The 21,866-nt window shown below is 47.0% G+C and overlaps 2 protein-coding genes across 3 annotated transcripts; both read left to right on the top strand.

Annotated features, from left to right (window-relative positions):
• The first annotated feature begins 3,156 nt into the window (after positions 1-3,156).
• klhdc3l (kelch domain containing 3-like) lies at positions 3,157-9,869 on the top strand. 2 transcript variants are annotated; one of them, XM_080477850.1, is made up of 9 exons: positions 3,157-3,223; positions 4,221-4,363; positions 5,644-5,826; positions 6,132-6,214; positions 6,313-6,391; positions 7,183-7,229; positions 7,715-7,835; positions 7,999-8,188; positions 9,151-9,869. In XM_080477850.1, the coding sequence occupies exons 3-9, from the start codon at positions 5,667-5,669 to the stop codon at positions 9,722-9,724; spliced, it is 1,254 nt and encodes a 417-aa protein (XP_080333976.1). In that variant the 5' UTR covers positions 3,157-3,223; positions 4,221-4,363; positions 5,644-5,666; the 3' UTR covers positions 9,725-9,869. The 2 variants fall into 2 exon arrangements, with proteins under 2 accessions (XP_080333976.1, XP_080333975.1); XM_080477849.1 differs by lacking the exon at positions 4,221-4,363 and having other exon boundaries at positions 3,158-3,223.
• Positions 9,870-11,827: 1,958 nt separating this feature from the next.
• LOC308118425 (inhibin beta B chain-like) lies at positions 11,828-21,148 on the top strand. Its single transcript, XM_080477830.1, has 2 exons — positions 11,828-12,886; positions 18,801-21,148. The coding sequence occupies exons 1-2, from the start codon at positions 12,493-12,495 to the stop codon at positions 19,643-19,645; spliced, it is 1,239 nt and encodes a 412-aa protein (XP_080333956.1). The 5' UTR covers positions 11,828-12,492; the 3' UTR covers positions 19,646-21,148.
• The last annotated feature ends 718 nt before the right edge of the window (positions 21,149-21,866 follow it).

The following is a 21,866-nucleotide window of genomic DNA, read 5'->3' as shown; positions in this document are numbered from 1 at the left end:
CAGTGAATTCATAAAGATGCTTGGTCGAACTGCTGTACAGCCAGATGCAACAAGAAACGATAGTTTTTAATGTTTAGGAACAGATTCCATTAAACACCTCAGTAATGACTAAAAAAGTTCAGCTTCATGTGGGTCCTCGCACTTTATCTCCCGCTGCAATAATTTTTATCTAAATACTTTGGGTTTTTATCAGCCATTATGTTATATCTGTCTAACATTGTAATAAAATCCTATATTTCGTATTCTGGCGCCTTTTCATCAGCAATGATTTCTTCAGCAGTTTGTGCTTCTGTTGGATCGGACCACTTTTGATAGACACTGAACACAGAGTCCCCGTCCCCCCCCAATTTTATTTTTTTTTTAATAAAAATAAAAAATACCCTGCAGTTTCGAGATGCTCTGACTCCTTTGTCTCAGATTCTGCAGATATTTCTGCTTCCAGCACATAAAGCTCTGAAGACCACCTGCTTCCCCACAGACAGATGTCAGTGATGAGATGTCTTATTTTTGTGGCTGATCAGTTATGTCCCGATAAATGAAGAAACACAAATTCTCATTGTGGCATTTTCCAACTCAAGTTTGCTACCTCAGCTTATTTTCTGACGTCGGTTGAACTCAAACAAAATGTCGTTGGGTTTTCGTCTTACTAATAAAGGGAAGTTCTCCCGAGTGATGTCTGATTACGTGTGATTATCCTCACAGAGAACCTTCACCTGATCTGAACTTTTAATAAACTCTTTGAACTTCACTCTCTTGTTGGAGTCTGCTTTTGGGTTTCTTACAATCCATGACAACAGAGTAACCGTGAATCCAAAATAAATGCAAAATAAAATGCTCCAAACTGTAAAGCTAAAAATCTGTTTTCATTAAAATCACACTTGATAACAGAGTTTATGTTTTCCCACCTTTTATGTCTTTTTGTTTTTAAGTCTGTCCTCTCCCCCTGGGTTGTTTTAATTTTTAAAAAGCGTGTTCTTCAATGAGCCAATCAGAGATCAAACCCTATATAGTGGCATCGGGTTTAGCCAATCCCAATCAAGGTAGGCCCTCCCTCTGGCTCCTCCTACAATTAGGCAGCTCTGCTCTGGCTCAAATTGGGGAAAATCAAGGAAAAGCCATAAACTTTTGAACACAACGTTTTTGGACCAACGAGACCCATTAATGGTGATCCAGTCCTGGGCAGCAGCAAGCGAACGAAGGGTGGTGGGGATGTGTTTCACTGGCGCGTACCAGATTTTAAGGGGCACTGGGCAAGGCCCAGGCACCCCAGCAACCTCACGGCTGGTACAGCGCCAATAGTGACCTGGAGGAAAATAACCTCCAGCTACAGTATGTCTTATGAAAGCTGTTTATGAACAGTTCAACTCAATTGTGTGTGTGTGTGTGTGTGTGTGTGTGTGTGTGTGTGTGTGTGTGTGTGTGTGTGTGTGTGTGTGTGTGTGTGTGTGTGTGTGTGTGTGTGCGTGTTTGTGCTGTCTAAGTACCCTTTCCCTTGAGGAAACTCATATTTTTAATGTCATGTGATAAAATGAAAGCATGTACTCTCAGTAAAAGGTTGGAGGCAAAGTCATAAAGTTGTGCCATTGAACCCAGAGTCCAAAGTGTAACTGAAACAGGCCGGAGGAGAACATCCAATCATTACCTCACGTGCCATCAGAGACGCTCTCGGCTGGTGCTGACATGTGGCAAGCTCTCTGGCTGGAGGAGCGAACACTTCTTGGCACAATGAGATCATGTTTACAGGTTAAATTAAGTTTTTCAGTAGCTTTCAATAACGCATGTGGACAAGATATGTATGAAGAATATGGTGGAGTACAAATTCACCCCTTTTCCCTTTTGCCGTGCTCCACCCCTCCGGACCATGTCCCTGCCTGTTCCTGCCTCTGGTACTGGAAACACACGAGAACGCCATTTCATTTAACTGCATCATTTCTTGTCCCATCATCCACGCGGGGCCTGAAAAGGGGTTTATTTGAAAAACGGGTTCCAGAGACAGAAATTGGAAAACATTGTGCCTCAGCTTTGAGGTGTGGATTGACAAGACCACATTTGCAGAAAACAATGATCTCATTGTCCCACCTCTTGACCGATAACCCCACCTCAATCTCACTATATATATATATATATATATAAAACGTGCGGTGGTGTTTCAGTCAAGTCCAGCATTAACAAAATACCCCCTCACCAAAAAAGTATTGCTGCCTATGCCGATACAGCCAATGCAACAGCCGCACATTATGTCCTACAGTAAAAACACAATATGGGAAATACCACTTTACAATCAAAAACAGCACTTAATGCCAACAGCAGCGCCAATCTAATCCAGAGAAAGTAAAAAAATAAAAAATAAATTTTGTGCCACTGCTTTTCTCTCATGTTGTCAGAGCTTACAATCCCTGTTGTTGTTGTTGTTGTTGTTGTTGTTGTTGTTGTTGTTGTTGTTGTTGTTGTTGTTGTTGTTGTTGTTGTTGTTGTTGTTATTATTGGTCTCTGTCTGCGTGCAGCTGGAGTTGCAGGCTGCGCCACCATGGAAGCAAAAGGATGGCGGAACCCCAAATCAATTGTTATTTCAAGTTGAAGACTGAACTCTAACCGCTCACAAAGAGGTATTCTCACTTCCACATGAAGAGTTACACAATAACAGAGTTTATCAATGCAAATTTGACAAACCCTGAAGAATTTATGCCTCAAAATTCATGTGTATTCTGTTTATCGTAAAGGTGCAGCTTTGAGAGTGAGGTGGTTCACAGTGTTGGTTCCATAACTTCAGATCAAAACCATCCCAAAATACTTTTTTTTTTACTGATGAGAAGTATTTGGATCTTCAAAATGCAGAAGATTTGATATTTCTCTCATTGTTGACAATTTTTTCTTAAGTTATCTTTGCACCATTGTTGGTCAAAGATGTATTAATTACAATTTAAAAGAAAAAGCATGCGTGATGTCTGACAAAAATCTCTCATTATGGTTGGATAGTTTACGACGCGACATGAACGCACCACAAGACCCGCTTACAATCTGAGGATGAAGCCCCAGTTTACGACGCCACTTGAACGCACCATAAAATCATTTACAAGCTGAAGTTGATAACCTCAGTTTACGACGCGACTTGAACGCACCACAAATACCCGTTTTCAATCTGAAGAGGAAAGGCCCAGTTTACGACGCGACATAAACGCACCACAAGACCGTTTACAAGTTGAAGAAGAGGAGGACGTTTATCGTAAGTAACTGGTGATTATTTAAGCATTATACCGATTTATACATTCAACAAACAATGTTTTAAAGTTGAAAGTAGTTTTTTTTTAGACGAAAGCACACGCTGTCTTGTGTCTCACTGGCATCAGGCGTTAGGGTCGTGAGAAGTGGTCTGAAAAACTTCCTCTTCTTCAAAGGAACTGTCGCCTGCTGAGCTTCAACTGCTTCTGAGAAACTATTCAGTTAAACTGATAGAAGGACAAAAGAAAATGTCGTTAACGTTGGTGGATGTAGTCGTTTTTATCCCGTAAAACGTTGAAAACAGCTGGTGGTGGGCGGACGGTTCTCCGGGGTGTCGCCACAGTGAGTTAACGGGTTTTACGGGGCTCGTGAGGCGGGTGTCATCCGCACGAGCAGCGGGGTAAAGACACGTCAAACCCTCCTGCTGGTGGAACTCACCACTGCCCTTTATTTTTAATCTGAACCAGCTAAAGGGGGGGGGGGGGGGTATCCGGGGGACATGGGAGAAACATTAGGGAGACATAGAGGAAACATCCGGGGGACATGGGAGAGAAACCTGGGGTGTCATGGCTCCCATCATTAATTCCAGATCATGTTCGTTACTTCCAGTTCATTCATATGTTGATCAATGTATTTGTCCATCATCCATCATCCATCCATCCATCCATAAACAGCAGCCATCCTCCCCACCCCTCCTCATCATGAAGGAAGCACAGCTCCACACATGGGAGTTCAATTCCACCGTTATGATCCCAGTATAGGCCGACCTTGTGACACTTCTTATACTGAATTACTCTACATTGTACAGGTGCGTTCATCATGTGTGCCAGCTTTATCATAGTCACACCGATTCAGAAAAACTAATCCTAACCTGTAATGCATTCCGAGGCATTCCCTTTCCAACGTAAGTGAGGGGGACTTGGATAACACCACTCCGGTTGCTCGTGTACAGTTTGTACAGTTTGTGACAAAAGGTGTCGCATTTTTCTCTTTTCCTGGAGTGTTTGGACCGCGTTGGGCGTGTTGCTTCAGGCTCGCCGCCTCAGAGCTGTTTGCTCATGTGACAGCTCGACAACACGAACCACAAGAGATTGCAGGGTTTTGGAAGAGCACTTGGGAAACTGGCAGCGACTCGTGAGTCACGGTGAGAAGCCTGGGCCCCATTACGTCTTTTTTTTCGCAGTTTTTGGGGGATGTATTCGGAAACGGTCCAAAAATCTAATCTGTTGGTCCTTGGATGATGATACATACATACACGCATGCTTCCATGCATACATACCAAGAAATAAATACGCGCAAACAAAAACATAACACCCCCCCCCCCCGCCCCCCCCCTAACTTTTGCTGTTGACAGTAATGACACCTGGAAATTAAACAAACTGCAACGCACTCACGGAAATGGGGAGTATTTGTCATGAAAAATCAGATCAGATATTTTATTACTTTATTACACCCCGAATTAAAGCACACAAACAACATTGTTGAAGGTTACGCGGGCAAATGGAGCCCAATCGCACACACATTCCAAGTTAAAAGTAAAGAATGGGCCCGTTACCTGCTCGGCCACCGCTGACGTCTGCCTCATGAATATTGTAAAGGGTTGTTGAAATGAGTCATCAGTTTCCAGTAATGAAACGTTTCACACAAAAGAGGTAACTGATTATACTGAGACAGTAAATAGTAGGTGAACATGTGTGAACAGTCCAAGTGATTAAAAGATTAAAATTTGTTTTACTTTTAATTGGACTCCCAGCAGGAGTCGGACACAAAGCATCCAACAGGAGTTATGTGGCTTTTTCCTCTTCTGATCATGATGGCTCTAAGTATAGAAGGCCAGTTATTTCACTGCTGCTCGCCGCCTGACAACCAGTCAGGTGCTCGGCGACTCACAGTCCCAGATGAGCACCCAAAGGAGCAACGCTCCCCACAACCACAACACCTGATACCCTGTGGCTTTCCTCACAGCATTGTGGACCTTCAGCTGGAATGTACAGAGTGGAGGCACTTCCACAGCCTTGGGTGCTTTGGTGATGCTCATGTCGGTTTTCCGCTGGAGATTCTGGGCTTAGACTTTCAACCAAGACCAAGACCAAGACCAAGACCAGGTCTCCATTGAAGAAGAAGAAGAAGAAGAAGGTGGAGCTCTTTAGGTCATCAGGCAGGATCAGGGGTCTTCACACTGTACATTAACTCTGGTTTTTACAGTTTGACAGTCTGAACTTGCACCCTGATCCCCAAAAAGTTTTTTTGTTTGGTGAAGGTCGTAGACCCCTGGACAAGAAAAAAAATAACTTCTCAAACTACCACAAGTACAGCGTTTTCTCTCTGAGGGCCGCGTCTTGCTGAGTGTCGTCTTTTGGCTGTGCTCCCTCCTGAAGTAACCAAACATGTGGCACATTTCTTAAAAGCAGTTGTTTGTTTTAGAAAATGCTCCCGTGAGATTGGAGATGAGTCGAGTTGGCCCCAGTCTGTGGACGGCGCTCCCCCAGAGCGACCCGGCGCCGTGCGACCGCTACAAGCACGCGTGCTGCAGCTACAATGGACACGTCTACCTCCTGGGAGGCCGAGAGAACCGCTCCCTGAGGGACTTCTGGAAGTACAACGTAGGTAAGAGTCATCACTTGGACTAGAGCTGGGCGATACGGCCTTTGAGCAGTAACTCCATGTTCTCAGGCAATATCACGATACACCGTACATATCAACACTTTTGATGCAATCGTTAATGCACTAGTATGACGATTCGATCAACTTGATTTTGTCACATGGTGTCGATCAGTGCCGGTTGCTTCGGTTTCTGCGGTTTCAGCCACTCTTCATTTTCTAGTGGTGGATTTTTAAACGGTGATCGACGTGTCGTATAGAGTTACTCGATCCCAACCTGCAAAAGCTGACAAACATCCGTGTGGTTCCAGTGTACGACGACTGGACAGAGCTGAGCTGCGTCGGTGAAGCTGCACCAGAAGAGCTGGAGGAACACACCATGGTGGCTCACCAGGTAAACGGACCAACTGACTCCTGCAGCACGCAGGCCATGCGCTGTTGCTCCCGCCGAAAACATGTCCACAGTTTTTCTATTTTGTCTTCCTTTTCCAGGGTTTCCTCTACGTGTTTGGAGGCATGCTGGATTCCGCGTACACCAGGTGCCGACGTGCCCTCTGGGTGTTTGACATAGGTGAGTTCCTCCACGCGGATGATGCACATTGCTGCAAATGTCAAGTCAGAAACCTGCCGCAGCATGTCTCCTTCAGGTTGTGAACTGACCCGGCGCTGCGCGCCGCAGCGGCGTGTAAAGCACGACAGAGCTGTCATGTTTCCACGGCCCGGATGACGCGGCTCCTCGTCATCGTCACATGACTCATTTAGGATGACGAAAGGGAATGACGCATGAGCGCTGAGACTCCATTTCAAATATTAAAAAAAAATAAGATAAAAGTTTCCATTTGGTTTTGTTTTGTTTTGCCATTTTTAAGTGCAGTGTGTCAAATTATTAAATAATTGTAGAATCACATCTGTGAGGTCGTGCTTCAAAAGAAATAAAGGGACACCAAACATTGTAGTTAAGCGGCTTTCAGGGTAAAATCAACAATAGTCAAACTGGAAAAAATGACCGTCAGGGTCCGAAGGGTTAATATATTTTCAAACTGCACATACTTCAGATTCCGCTTACTAACGTGTCATTATTCATAGAAACTAGCTGGCGGCTACGTGTTAGCACTGAGCGCACTTCCTTGGTGATGTTGGTGACGTGTAAATCACATCAGTGATACATCAGGCTCATCATGTTCAATTCAGTTTGAGATTTTTTGTCAAGACTCTCTCACTGCAGTGAGAACAGTTGACGTTATACTCTCTTGCTCCACCTGCTGGTCTCCGTCCAGAGGCTACAGTTCACTAGTTCATATAGTCAGGGTTCCTGTATGTTGTAATTTAATGTACGTGTCTTGTTTGTTTGGTGTGTTTCAGCGAAGCAGAAGTGGGTCCACTGCCAAGGAAAGACGAGCTCCTCTCAGGTACACTGTGCTTTCAAATCAGAGGAGGAACAAACCTGTTGATGGAATCGTCTTGGACTCCAGTGAAGAAAGTCCATCCATCCATCTTCTATATCTCAAGCCCCCCCCCCCTCCTAGACTTGGTTTTTAATATTTAATACTATATATTTTACCTTTGCAGTGTAGTATTTTTACTCTCATGTGTTTACTGCTGTGACTGAGGATGCTTTGACGAAATTTCACTGCTGCTAACACTGTGTTTTAACTTCACTACAGAGTGACAATAAAGTTCTATTTTATTGTCACACACACACACACACACACACACACACACACACACACACACACACACACACACACACACACACACACACACACACACACACTCAGTGGGAGCATGTAAACTCCAAACAGAAAAACAGAAACCCTGGCCTTCTCGCTGTGTGGTGAGAACGACGCTGACCGCAGGGCGGTGAACTCTGTGTGTCGTCTGTGTTTCTGCGCAGAGATCAATGCCGACCAACAGGAAACAACACAGCGCCGTGGTGCTCGGCTCCGAAATGGTCGTGTACGGAGGATTCGTCGACATTAAAGGCTCCTCCGAAGAAATGTGGCGTTTGGATTTCGGTGAGTGTGAAAGTGCAGCTCTGGTACTGTGAACATCCTCGACACAAACGTTTTGTGTGTGCGTGCGTGTGTGTGTGTGTGTGTGTGTGTGTGTGTGTGTGTGTGTGTGTGTGTGTGTGTGTGTGTGTGTGTGTGTGTGTGTGTGTGTGTGTGTGTGTGTTAGACACCATGGCGTGGTCCCTGCTGAGCGATCGTCTAAAGGACTCGTCGGGCCCCGGCCCTCGACACGGACACTCCGCCGCGGCGCACCAGGGCTGCATGTACGTGTTCGGGGGCTTGAAGGGCCTCCGGGAGCAGAATGACCTGTGGAGGTGGACGTCCAGCTGCAACACGTGGACGTCCCTCAAAAACAAGTGAGTCCTGGAGCTGCTGCTGAACTTGTGCCTGAAGGGAGGGATCCGTTTGGAGTGACCTTTATTTATTCATGACAGCACAGTGTTTTTTTGTGTGTGTGTGTGTGGGGGGGGGGGGGGGGGTAAGGATCACTTTTCATGCAGCAGCGTTCAGGACTCAAAGCTTCACATGGACTTCATAGCAGAATATGAAAGACAAAGAAAGGCCCGGGGTCTCAGCATTGTTTTGTTATGAGCAGATTGCCTTTGATTAGGGAAAAGTCTATAACGTGAAGTTCTACACAGCTTGAACCTGATGTCGTGTATCGAACAAGAGCTTCCACTCAGCACAGTGAACATAGCGAGCTACTTTAAAGCGGGGGCGTTCTGAGTTGGCCCCTTTAAGAGCCAGGTGCACTAAAATCTTGATGTGTTGCTTTTACATGGGTGGAAAAGACAAAGTCTCTGTTATCAGCTCTGCTTTCGGACGAATTGAAGATGCTGGGAAAATTAGTAGTTGATTTAGTTATTAGTGACTTCTTTAAAAACTTTTACTAGTTTTCTGAAAAAGTAACTATTTAGTTTGAAAAGTAAGCATCTCTTTGCATTACGTTTGTCTTTGCCATTTACATCTGTTTGAATAATGTGCACATAGTTGCATTATTGTAGTGTTGCTGAGCTGTGAGCTGGTCCACCAGTTAGAGGGGGAAGATGCTCTATAACCTGGATGCTAATGAAACTGCAGCCTTAGAGGACGACCAACATTCCGTCAGCTAACTGCTACTTGAGCTAATGCTAATCACAGCTTGTGTGGACAGAGGCTGAATGTAATGTGACTCACAGCTGCACTTAAAAACATAAAACCATTATAAAGTTTATCTGAAGCAGTTTAAGGCTAAAATGGCTTAAAGTTGTGTTCATGTGTTGTTCTGTGTTCCTTCCTGACCCCCCCCCCCCCCCCCCCCCCCCCCACTGGTTCTCAGGTCTGGACCCCCCCGTCTGATGGGCCACTCAGCCGTCACCTACCAGGGCAGCATGCTCCTCTTCGGGGGAGGCCAGTGCCACGGCGCTCCCAACAACTGCCTGTGGAGGTACAGCTTCGCGTCTCAGACATGGAGTCAGGTGGCCACGCCGGCAGACTCCACCCCCCCCTCCAAGATCCACCACTGCTGCGTGGGGCTGGGACAGGGCTACAGCCCGGGGCCAGCAGAGGCCTCGCAGGACTGCACACACCGGCCCTTTCAAAATAAATGCTTCCCGGCGCAACTCAACTTCCTGGGCTCGGAGGGCGCCATCGAGCTGCAGACATTCAAGGACGTGTCCCTCACGCCCCCCGAGCCCCCCAAACCGGAGGTTCTGAGGAGGAGGGAGGTGCTGTGGACCTCCAACTGTACGATCTTGGAAAACAAAGGCTTCAGGAGGTTGTGGAGCTACAGCGAGGACCAGTACCAGGACATAGCGCAATACCTGCCCGACCTGCTGCTGCTGCTGGGGGGGAGACCCTGCTCCACACCAAGTCCCCTCTCCGTGTGGCAGCTCACCTTCTGTGACTCCTAGCAGCCGGTTACAACCCCCCCCCCCACATCAACATAGCCAACATATTTACTGATTTTCTCATCGTCAGAAATCTGTTCAAAGGACTGATATTTTGTGGTTTGAAATTAATTCAACTTTATAAATAAATAAAAGTTTATTGTTACTATTCCCTTTTTTTCACTTGTCCTGTTTGTCGGCTAAATATTAAACACGATTTAAGATAATTAAGAGCCTTTTAGTGTCATATGAAATATAATGCACAGAGACGCCTCATAGACAACTATGACTGCGGGACAGAAGTCAGATCACAACGTCAGTAAACAAACCAGGGGGGAACAAATATGGCTCATCTATCCCCAACTGTGTCAGTTTATCCACATATCTCTGTTTCTCCGTCCAGACGACTCTCGGCTGTGGACAACGTTGCTGACGTATTTAACACACTAAAATAATCATTTATCACTTCTGCTCACTGCTGTTTTACGATAGTGTTTACACGTCATTAACTGTGTTTACCGCTTCCACGGACGTCCAAAATGACGGCAACACCGATTTAGGAAGTCACTTAGTTAGTCACGCGGGTAAAATACCACAATCGGAGCGGACGTATCGCCAGGCGCCATCTTGGATGGTGCATCCGTGCGCCACTCGCGCTTTTATTTCTATTGATGGAGGAGTAGTCCGACGACAATCATCGTAACTCCCCGAGGTTTTACAAATTAGAAATACGAGCTTTCATGCTGAAGGACATATTTATGGCATATTAATAAATGTCTAAATTAATTAAACACACACAACTTGGGAACCTTCATGTAAATGTGAAAATGTGAACTGTTCAAAGGCTTTAGGGTGATAATGGATGGATGGATGGATGGATGGATGGATGGATGGATGGATGGATATATTGATGCCACCCACTGATCCACAGCTTGCCCACATATTTTTCATTTAACAACATATCAAAATGTTATTTCTATGACTATCTGCAGTGGTCTAATGTCTCCAGTCGAAGTCCAGGCTGGGGGAGGAAACCTCGTTGTGTTGAGTTTGCGTGCTCTCATGCATTAGTTTTCTCTGGATGGTCTACCTCCCCCCTCCTACGGTACCTGACTGACCCACTACACTGCAGCCATGAATCTATTGGCTAAAACACTGTTAGCAATCAGAAGCCTTCTTAGTGAAGAAATGACCGTTAGATTCAGGTGTACTGAAGCAGGAAAACATCTTTAAAAAAAAATAATAATAATAATTTAAAAAATATATATATGTATATATATATATATATGTATATATATATTTTTAATTATTATTATTTTTTTTTTATATATATATTTTATATATATATGTATATGTGCGTGTGTGTGTGTGTGTGTGTGTGTGTGTGTGTGTGTGTGTGTGTGTGTGTGTGTGTGTGCTGTGTATATATTGTTGTGCACCTCAGTGCAGCGTGCAATGACATTGATTTATCGGTAGATGGCAGTGTCGGTCTGGTAATGCACACCATAAAGCGCGGACGCCTCACTCCAGCTTTTAATTCACAGCATCAAGTGTTTTTTTTTAATATATTTAGTGTGAGGAATAGAAGCATTCTGTTTGAAAACATCTGCTTTGTATTCCGCTACATGCAGCCACATGGGTGATTTAGCGCGTCTGACAGGAGCCCCGTGGGGCCCCGCGGGGCCCCCACGGCTTGTAATATTTGTCTCCATCATGTTTTACATGACTTTGCAGCTCTGATCTTTGGGCTGACTGGAAGCTGTGACCTGGCATCAATCCGGACAGCGCACCGTGTCGTCACTCAGCCTTTTGGAGACTTGGTGGTTTGAAAGTCGGATGATCGAATTATGTCTCACACAGTCTGCGGCTGAGATTTAAAAAAAAAAAAAAAAAAAAGAAGAAGAAAATAAAATAAAAAGCCACCTCACCCGAATTAGGGGAGCGAGAGAGAGAGAGAAAAAAATTATGCAACCTCTCCGAGGCCGGCGTGTTACCATAATAAAACCTTGTTCCATCGGCGGGGTGAGTTGTGGCTGTGGAAACGTAGTAATCCCTTGCGTCCAGTTGGTGGAAAACCCCACGTGGTTTCCACTCCTGTATAAAAACTTTGGGTGTGTGGAGCCCCGTGATTGCAACTAGAGAAAAGGGTCTCCGAGAGCAGGATTTTGCACAGGACGCACGGAGAGCTGGCCAGCAGCGCGCACCGGACACGGTTACAAACCCAGGCGCGTAAAGACAAAAAAAAAGAATTCACACACTGGGGACTTCACCCTGCGCTCCTTCTGGACTGAAGAAGCGGGGCTTTTTCCTTTCTCTCCTTCTGAGTGTTTGAATGGGAAAGAGCGGACAGAACGCTTTTGGACACCCGAGGGCTTTCTTGATTTATGGGCTCGGCGGTGTGCTTGTTCTCTTTTGTTTTGGCACATTCTGAAGCAAACGTGGTCTGACAGAAGCGCGTCAACAATCCAAACTCCCGAGTGCGCCTTGCAATCAGAGAGATGAACTTTTTTATTGTGGCGCTGGATAAGAGGCTGAATGCATGATGAGTGGAGGGAATTAGCCTTGTAGTTTGAGCTCCGTGTTTTGGGGATTACAAAGGTTTTCAGTGGATTTTTTTTTTTCTCCCTCGAGGTATCTCACCTTTGTTTGTTTTTTTGTTTTCTGGAGCACCGGTGGATGTTCCTTCGGAACTTGCAAGGTTGTAGAATAAAAGAAAGAAGCTTTATTGTCATTTATTTTTAACATTTTTTGGGTGGGAGGTAAGATTTAGAGGGTAAACCCTTGTCAGTAAGATGAGCCTGTACAGTGTGACGCTGTGCTGCTTGCTGGCGTGCCTCCTCTCGGTGCGTCGCGGCGCGGCGGCCGGCGCGGAGACTCCGCAGGACGCGCCCCAGCAGGAGTCGTGCGCGTCCTGCGGCCTCAGGGCGCCCGATCAGACGGAGAGGCTCAACATAGACTTTTTGGAGGCGGTGAAGAGGCACATACTGAACAGGCTGCAGATGCGGGACAGACCCAACATCACGCATCCCATCCCCAAGGCTGCGATGGTGACGGCGCTGCGGAGGCTGCACGCCGGCAAAGTGCGGGAGGACGGCCGGGTGGAGATCCCCAGCTTTGACGGGCAGGCTGCCTACAACAACGAGATTCAAGCCGAGACCTCTGAGATCATCAGTTTCGCCGAATCAGGTAATAATCAATAATTCACGGTGCGTGTCTAAATCGACCCTCGCGTGAACCCGCTCACCTTTTGACTGAGTGTATCAGCTGGCGCTGGGGGTGAAGCGATGGCAGGTGAGTTCATAACCTCAAATCAGTCTCATTCATAGATTAAGCCCCACTTTGTTCAGGGCTTATCCAGTCTGTGTGATTACCCGGCAGATACATCCTCTGCATTATTTCAAAAATGGCCATAAACTAATTGGATCCAGTGTAGTCATCATTTTCATCATCTTATTACATCACTCCTGCCTGAAGCCAGCGGCTCCTGTTAAATCCCCCCGTTTCAGACCGATGGAAATCCCAAAAAGAAATGAAACTAAAGACAGAGTCCTTAAATTACCCCATGTGTTGTCTAGGGGATAAAAAGAACCTCTGAATCCAATTTCATCACTAAAGCTGAGCTCACACTCAATACTCCAATGTATAAAGCCCTCTTTTAAATACAGACAAAGTCCCTCAATTGGCCATTTATCCCTTCCTCTAAGAATGTGTATCTAACTAATTCTCAAAAGTCCAAAGAGAACACCCTTTCCTCTCTCCAACCACACACACACACACACACACACACACACACACACACGCACACGCACACGCACACGCACACACACTTAAAATCTTCTGCGCTTGACAGGACCCAATAACTGTCATTTGGTTCTGTGAGAACGCAATCCACGGCACATAATGTTGGTTTAACAAAAAGAAAAAGACATGCAATCAAACACAACAAAATTGGATGTCATTGTTGTTGCCCCCCCCCCCTATGATGAAGTGTGTGTGTGTGTTTTCCCCTTGGCTGTGCAGTACAATTAGCCTGAATGGACTGCGAGGTCCTGCCTTCCAATGGGAATGATCTGAGCAGCTTCATGACAAGGGAACAAAGCCAGGCAATTATTATAAAAGCACTATGTGTTCCTGCTGAACACGACGCGTCAACGTAAAGAAGAAGAGGAATAAGAAGAGCGGAGGGGAGGTTTTAAAAAAGAAACACAAACAAACAAACAGGGAAAACAAAAGAAATTGCTGGGAATAATGCATGCGATATCTGAGTCGGTTTGATCAGGGTGGGGAGCGTGGGCGGGTGCAGGGGTACAGTTGGTGAGTTGATATTGCATGTATGCTCATATTGCAGCGTCGAAGAATGCTTTGGTGCCTCTGAAGCCCCTCATCTTCTTCCTTTGCTGCTGTCCCCCCCCCCCCCCCCCCACCCAAAAGACTATTCTTCCTCACACCTTTGTGTAGCATTGTACCATAGAGCTGGCTTGGGTCCCTGCTCCCTAGACCCCGTCTGCCTCCTGGCCAGCTGGCTCACCCCACCACCACCACCCCCACCCACCACCCCAACACCCCCACCCTCCACCACCACCCCCCGCCAGGATCGGATGCTGCCAGCCGTGGGGCAATGGCTCTGAGGCGAGGTCCCCACAATGCTCCAAAGCCGGGGGAGAGGCTTGTCCCCGCAAGCATGAGGGAGCCTGAATTGTTGTCTCGGGATGAGGCGGGTTGGAGGGGTGAGGAGGAGGAGGAGGAGGGGTGGGTGAGGTTGGCATATGTTTAGCCAGCAGCTCAGCAGCAGCCAATGGATGGATGTGGATAGGTGTTTGTGTGAGGGTCAACTCGTGTCCTCTGCTTACCCCCCCCCCATCCCCACTCAGCACGGGTTAACCGCGGCCTCTTATCTCTGGTTGCAGTGGCGCAGAGGTAAGAGGTCTGCCAAGCCAGCCCCGGGCAGGTGAGGGGAGATGATGCCAATCTGCTTCTCCCCTGTCATGGGTCTCTCGCCAAGGGATTTGATGTCCCGTATTCACGGGAGCGGAGCGAGGAACACAGGCAGGGAAAGAAGGGAGGGCAGAGAGAAAAAGCGAGGGGAGGCATTGGTGGTGGTAGAGGATGGCAGGGGTTGGTAGAAGAAGTTTAGATTGGTGTTCTCGATTGCCCCGCTGGGTCTGTTTGGACCCAGTGAACCTGCAGCCAAGTGGTCCAAGACTCGGAATTAAGACTTCATTATGGGAGGTCATCGACTCCGGCCCGGTTCCTCCCAGAGGATCGGGTTGGCAGGTTTACTCCGGGACACGGCTCTTTCATTGGGGAGCTGTCAGTCACAGCCACTGCTGGACCGGCTCCAGACATTTTCCACAATCGCTTGCAAAGGGTGTGTTTGTGTTTCAGCCGGAGTGGGGCTCCGCGGCTCATCATCATGTGAGGCCTTTATGAGACGTTATCAAAAATTTAAAAAGCCCCCTATATAGTAACGCTCCAACAACAGCCGCTCCAGAGTCACATCCAGAAAGGACAAAGGTCCCCGGCTTCGACCTCCTCCTCTCCCTGTCCATCTCAGTGTGGGACTCCGCCGCTGTCTTCCTCGCCTTCCAGTCTCCTCCACAGCAACATTGAGTAATGAGCTCTAGAGCTCCCCTCTTTGCTCCCGCGGCCTCCTCCATGGCGGCGCAGGTGGAGACACGCTGAAGCGGCTCTTTATCCACCCGAGCCCACCCAGGTGTCCTGCCTGCCTGGTAATCACCTGCAGCTTCTTTCCAGTGCAGGGTCAGGTGGGGCGTGTCCGGACCAGCTACAACAAAAAAAAAAACCCAATTGGTTCTTGGTTCTGGAAAGACCTGACTGCGGGAGATGTTCAAAAAATACAAGGTTCTCACACTGCATACTGCAGGCCTTGGAAATTTCACTTTCTGTTAAGTTTTTTAATGTTTAATTCAGAAAATAGAGGAAGCAAATGGATTTGTAGGTGACGAATCCATCCATCCATCCATCCATCCATCCATCCATCCATCCATCCATCCATCCATCCATCCTGCCAACTTCCTTCCCCACAGAAGTAGAAGCACAAACATGCGGTGTCTCACATGTTAGTGTACAGAGGTTGTAGTACTTGGGGTTCATGAGAAGGAGCACGACATTAAGGTCAAGTACCAATCATTGTTTCTGTCCTTTCCTGCCGATGCCGAAGTGCATTTATTAGTGCAGCCACACTTCAACCATGTTTACTACCGCGACATTACTGGGAATTTGATTAAAAGCTGCTGGGTGGGAGACCAAAACCAACATAGATGGGAAGAATTTACCTGGTCTTTTGTTATTCGTCATAAAAACAGAGAATCCTCGCATTATTCACTTAAGTCAAGATAATTAAAGCTGCAGTTTTGGAGATGTCCTGATCCAGTCGTCCAGCCAATACAACAGAGTTTAAGTCAAAACTCACTCAAATCTTGACACTTTCCCATTTTCCTACTTCCAGCATAGAAAAACACAACAAAATCTTCCCTATGTGCAGACTTGCGTACCTCACTCGCAAACAGGTGCCACGACGATGTGTCAGTTACTGGTCCTTATGGTATGCTTGACTGGTGGATAGAGAGAACGCACAGATGTTGTCAGATATCTGAAAACCGGAAATGACGACGCTGTGCTTCTCCGTCCCGCCTGCGGATCCATTACACTCAGGTTTTTAGAGCTAGAATATAACATTGCAGCATATTGTGCAAAGGCGTCAGTTTGAGCTGCTGTCTGTGTGTTCTGTGTGTCAAAATGCCAAAAACCTGTCAGCCCTGCAGGCCCCTGCTCTCTGTGGGAGCGAGAGCTTTAATTGCACCTGATTTGGGTGTCCCGGGGGAACACGGCTCAGGAGCGAGCTCCAATCGGCTGGTAAACAAAGTCATAACCGGCATCATAAACAAACAAGACAGGCTTTTTTCCCCAACACACACACCCTGCCTGTTTGTCACGCTGTCACTGTCTGTTTGCTGCCCCCCCCCTCCCTTCTTTCCTGAGCTGTCGAGGCTTGTAGGCGCGCGCGGCACTGACTGAGCTGAGGTCAGTTACTTGCGGCTCCAGAGTCCCGTTCAGCTGATTCCTTTGTGTTGTTTTCAATCTGGATAGATTCCAGCCCTGCAATACTTTTACTCACAAGGGCTTCGATGAGCATTGCTCACTGTCAGTATGGGTGTGTATGTGTGTGTGTGTGTGTGTGTGTGTGTCTTTGCACACGGATGGTTGCTCATGTGTGTGAAGTGCCTGAGCTCCTCAGCTGACACGCGGAGTGCAGAGTGCCGAGCTGGTCTGGACAGGTCCCCTGGGTGAATGTAAAGCCACAGTTTTACAGGAGGAAGAGGCGTGAGGCGCCTCGCAGCAGGCGGGTGAGGTGTGGGGGGGGTGATGGTGGTGGTGGGGTGGATGGGGGGTGCGGGGGGGCATCTTTGGTGGCCACCTGTTGACATTGACACAAACTAATCAGTCGGCAAACAAAGTAATTTAGCCGCTTTCAAAGGGAGCTGCTGTTCTTGGTTACATTGTACCCAGTCTCTTGAAATAGAAACCTTTCAAGTTACCTCGGGGGTAATTTGGAAGACATCATTAGGAAGGGAAGGAAAAAGTGCCAGGCGGGGGGAAAGCCCAGCGCCACCTTTAGACACCCGGGATCTCTTCATTGTGCGGCTGTAGAAAGTCTCCAGTGTCATGTAAATGCCTTTTATTTTTGCCTCATCATGCTTTTTTTTTTCTCCTCTCCTCGCCACTGGAAAGCCACGCGTGTGAATGGCGGGCTGCGGCGCGGCTGTCTCCCTCCGCCTCACTGGGGGCTTTGTGCTGTCACTCTTGGGGTGCTGTCTCTCTCCCCTCCTGGAGGGAGGTGGGAAGGGGTGGGGTAAGGGTTGAGGTCCCAGGGTTGGGCGCTAACGGCGAACTCATTGAACCCCCCTCGGAGGGGCCCTTGGCCGTGTCGGCCAACCCTCCCACCTTCTCCCCTGCTTGCATCCTTCCTCCTTCCCTCAAGTTGTCCTCCTCCCTGTCTTTCTCTCGCTGTTTCTTTTTTTTTTTTTGGCCCCTGTCACTTACAAAAAGTGCACCCAAAGCCAACTGGGCCTGATCCCAGAACTGGCCTTGTCACAGCTGGCCTATCAGGAGCTGCCACAGAGGTCACCTGACACAGTGATTGAGGAGGAACAGAGGAAAACAAGAGGAAAACACATCTCTAAAAACAAAGCCGTGCCCTGTGAGCGAGGCTTTCGGCTTTCTGAGCGAGCACACACTGTGTGTTTTTCTCTCGAAATCAATGAAATACACTCAAATTCGACGCATCTCAAGAACCTGCAGCTGTGGAACAATTTTGAACCAAACGTCTTGGCCTCCAGGAGATGACTTTGTTTACTCTGTTGTCATGGGGATGGTCACATGACCTGGGATAACTTGTGCTTCTGTCAAGGTGGTCTGAGAACTCAGCAAACTTCACCTGCAGGTGATTCATGCAGTCCATCAAATTTAAAGAAAGTACATGTTTGCTTGACATGTAATGATTTGACTTAAAAATAAAAGTTCATATGTTTCAAACAATAGTGTTTTAAATACCTGACGTTGGAAATCAAATCTGCACATCTGGGTGAACAAGCCTTCAGAAAAATATTGTTTACGATGTTAAACTTGCTGCTCCTTCCCTGATGATGGCAAGAAAAAAAACTGGATCTACGATGATCCTTTTTGTTTCTTCCCGCAACCTGTTTGCCAGCTTTTGTTGTACTTCATCCATCTTTTTGGTAGGATATCAAAATATGACATCAATTTTTACAGAATATTTTTTTACTCATTTAGAATGAACTGAATCTGACATCGCAACCTCAAAATCTTAACGAAGCTGTTCCTCGTTGATAGGACATTTAGAAGAGTTAAAATACAAAACCTACTTTGTCTGTAGCTTCGGTTTAAAATGGATCAACTGACACAAGAGATTTTCCTCTAAATGATCAAAGGTCAAGACTTTTCTCACCCGTGAACTCTGCTTCCATACCAGCTGTGTTCAAATACTGTTGATATGAATCAAATGTCTTGTAATAGACAGATTGATAATAAATCATTTTTTTGTGTGTGTCTCCCTCAGATGAGACCACCTTGTCCAAAACCGGCATGTACTTTCTCATCTCCAATGAGGGAAACCAGAACCTGTTCGTGTCTCAGGCCAACCTGTGGCTGTACTTCCGCGTGCTGCCGGCCGGTCCGGAGAAGGGCGTTCGGCGGAAGTTGACGGTCAAGATCCACTACCAGGAGCCGGGGGCATCGAGTGGGACGGACGGGAGCCCGGGAGGCGGAGGAGGTGGAGGTGGAGGTGGAGGAGGAGGAGGGGCGGGTCGCTGGGCCCTGGTGGAGAAGCGGGTGGATCTGAAACGCAGCGGCTGGCACACCTTCCCCCTCTCGGAGGCGGTGCGGGCCGTGTTCGGGAAGGGCAACCGGCGGCAGGACCTGGAGGTGCAGTGCGACGGCTGCGAGGCGGCGGGCGTGGCGCCGGTGCTGGTGGACCCGGGCGACCCGTCCCACCGTCCCTTCCTTGTGGTGCGCGCCCGGCAGGTGGACGGGAAGCACCGCATCCGCAAGCGAGGGCTGGAGTGCGACGGCAGCAGCGGCGGCCTGTGCTGCCGGCAGCAGTTCTACATAGACTTCCGCCTCATCGGCTGGAACGACTGGATCATCGCGCCAGCCGGTTATTACGGCAACTACTGCGAGGGCAGCTGCCCGGCCTACATGGCCGGGGTCCCCGGCTCGGCCTCGTCCTTCCACACCGCAGTGGTTAACCAGTATCGTATGCGGGGGATGAGCCCAGGCTCAGTCAACTCCTGCTGCATCCCCACCAAGCTCAGTACTATGTCCATGCTCTACTTCGACGATGAGTACAACATCGTGAAGCGGGACGTGCCCAACATGATTGTGGAGGAGTGTGGCTGCGCTTGAGTCCACGGTGACCCTTCTGTCATCCGAACCTGGACCAGTCCGCAAAGACTTTTGTACAAACTGGATGCTATTATACGGTACACATATATAATATATCTACACCTACTGTACGTGTGAGCAGCGCACGTCTGTACAATCTAGCAAGCGCCCGTACCGGCGTGGCGTCCGTGTGTTTGCGTGCACAAATGTGCGTATTTATCAGACTCAGCAACCGCGCCCGCGAGTCTCGAGTTCTTTCCACCAGCTGCTCGGCGACGGGACAAGAAGGGAACGACAGTCACCAAAATGCTACTTTTCTCTAGTTTGCCATTTCTAGTCAAAAAATAATGGCTCAACATCTCCTCTTTGAATGAAGATTTCCAATAAAAAGCGCTTAAGGAAAGAGACCGTATTCAGCCAGTGACAGACAGAGGTTGGCCCGGTCGCCCATGATCCCGACCCCAGCTCCTCCAACGCCCTTTTGTACTTTATAGCACATGATGGACTTTTGTTTCGACGTAGCACTGACTATATTCACCGGCGTATACACAGTTCAGAACACCAGCACTTCCCTACTATGCAGGCAGACATAGTCTGGCTGTCCTCTGTGGTGGAATCGGACCAGCAGCGCTTATTGCCTCGCCGGATTTACAGCCTTCAAGTGGCAAAACAACGGAGCCGCCGTCGCTGTGGTCTTTTTTTTGTTTGTAGTCGTCCGCTCTCGCCGTCGACTCCGGGGGCCCTCTACCTCGACTTTCTGCCCCTCAAGAGCTTTTGCAGACCCCGCTGCCATGACAACCAGGTGAAGACAGATCTCACAAGTGCACTTCTTTGGTGCACTGGGAGTGAGAGAGAACTGCCCCCCACCCCCAAACCCCCACAACCCCCCACCCCCATCACGGGGGCTCAGCAGAGACGGACACAGGGACTCCGGCTTCGGCCCATCGGGTCGCCACGGTGCAGTGCAGCACTTGCAGAAACTGAAATGCACACCCTAAATAGCACTTGTATAAAGAAAATGCCTTCTAACGGGTACTGAGTGTCCTGTCCTATCACTAAATAAGTGCCACATGAGCTATGCAATGTATAGTAACCTATACCCATACTCAACATGCTCTATTAGACTGAACTCTTTCCACTTCCTCTCTGTCTCTCTGTCTCTCTCTCTCTCTCTCTCTCTCTCTCTCTCTCCCGCTCACTTTCCTTCTCTCTTTACTTCAGTCCTCGACTCTTTATCAATACTTGAAATGTAATCTTTCGCTTCCTTTCCAAAGCGAATGATTGTTGTGACGTTTGCACTGAAAAGTTGCGGGATTAGCGAAACAAAAAAAAAAAAAAAAAAAAGAAAGAAAGAAAGAAATAAACTGCCATTGAAAAGTTATTTTTATAGAAGTAAATTGAATTTTTGTTTCAGATGTATTTTACCTAATTAATGGAACCAAAGAGGCCAAGATTTTTAGCTTATTGTAGCGAGATGGCGAGGCCATCGAGTTACTGTGTACAATACTGTTGTTGATCATTTGCAAAAAAAGAAAAAAAGAAAAAAAAAAGGCCTACCACTGTATCAGGGTACGATATATGATTTTCATTTCTTAGCTCTATTTTCATCCTCTGTTTTGTACAATAAGCAACACTTCATGTTTTCATCTTTAATTCTATTTTTTGTTTCAGTTTTCTATTTAATAAGAAAGTTATTTTTAGTTCCTGTCTAAGAATCATTTAGTCAAATAAATGTCATCTGTACAGTTTATGTTAAATAAAATGTTTTCTTAAATATTTTGTAACTTTAAATTCTTTTCTGTGTCTTCTTCTTGAGATATAAAGTGTACAGATTTAATGCGTCAACCCCGAAATGCTGGCATTGTTGAAAAAAACAACAACAACAAAACGCTATACTTAGAAATCAAGATTATTTGTCTTAATTACTATTTCATATATTAATGGTCCTACTTAAAAGTCCCATTTCCATTTGGAGCCAGTCACATCTTTTAGAGTTCCACTTCTGAGGGTTAAATTTGCAGATACGTAAAAAAAAAAAAAAAAAGACTTGAGCTCTGGAAAAGCTTAGAGCCTCCACAGAGGGACAAAAAAAAAAAAAAGAAATAGTGAATTAGTCCCTAAAAATTTGTTTACAATATCATATTTATGATGTTATATCCTGAGCCACCCTATCAAAAAAAGTTAATGATAAAGTTAATATTAAGTTAATAAAAAAAAACATCCTGTATAGGTGAATCTGGGC

The sequence above is a fragment of the Lipophrys pholis genome (genome assembly GCF_963383615.2).
Source record: "Lipophrys pholis genome assembly, chromosome: 13".
NCBI classification, from domain to species: Eukaryota; Metazoa; Chordata; class Actinopteri; order Blenniiformes; family Blenniidae; genus Lipophrys; species Lipophrys pholis.
Note: the sequence above shows the minus strand (reverse complement) of the source record. Positions and strands in the feature narration are given on the sequence as shown.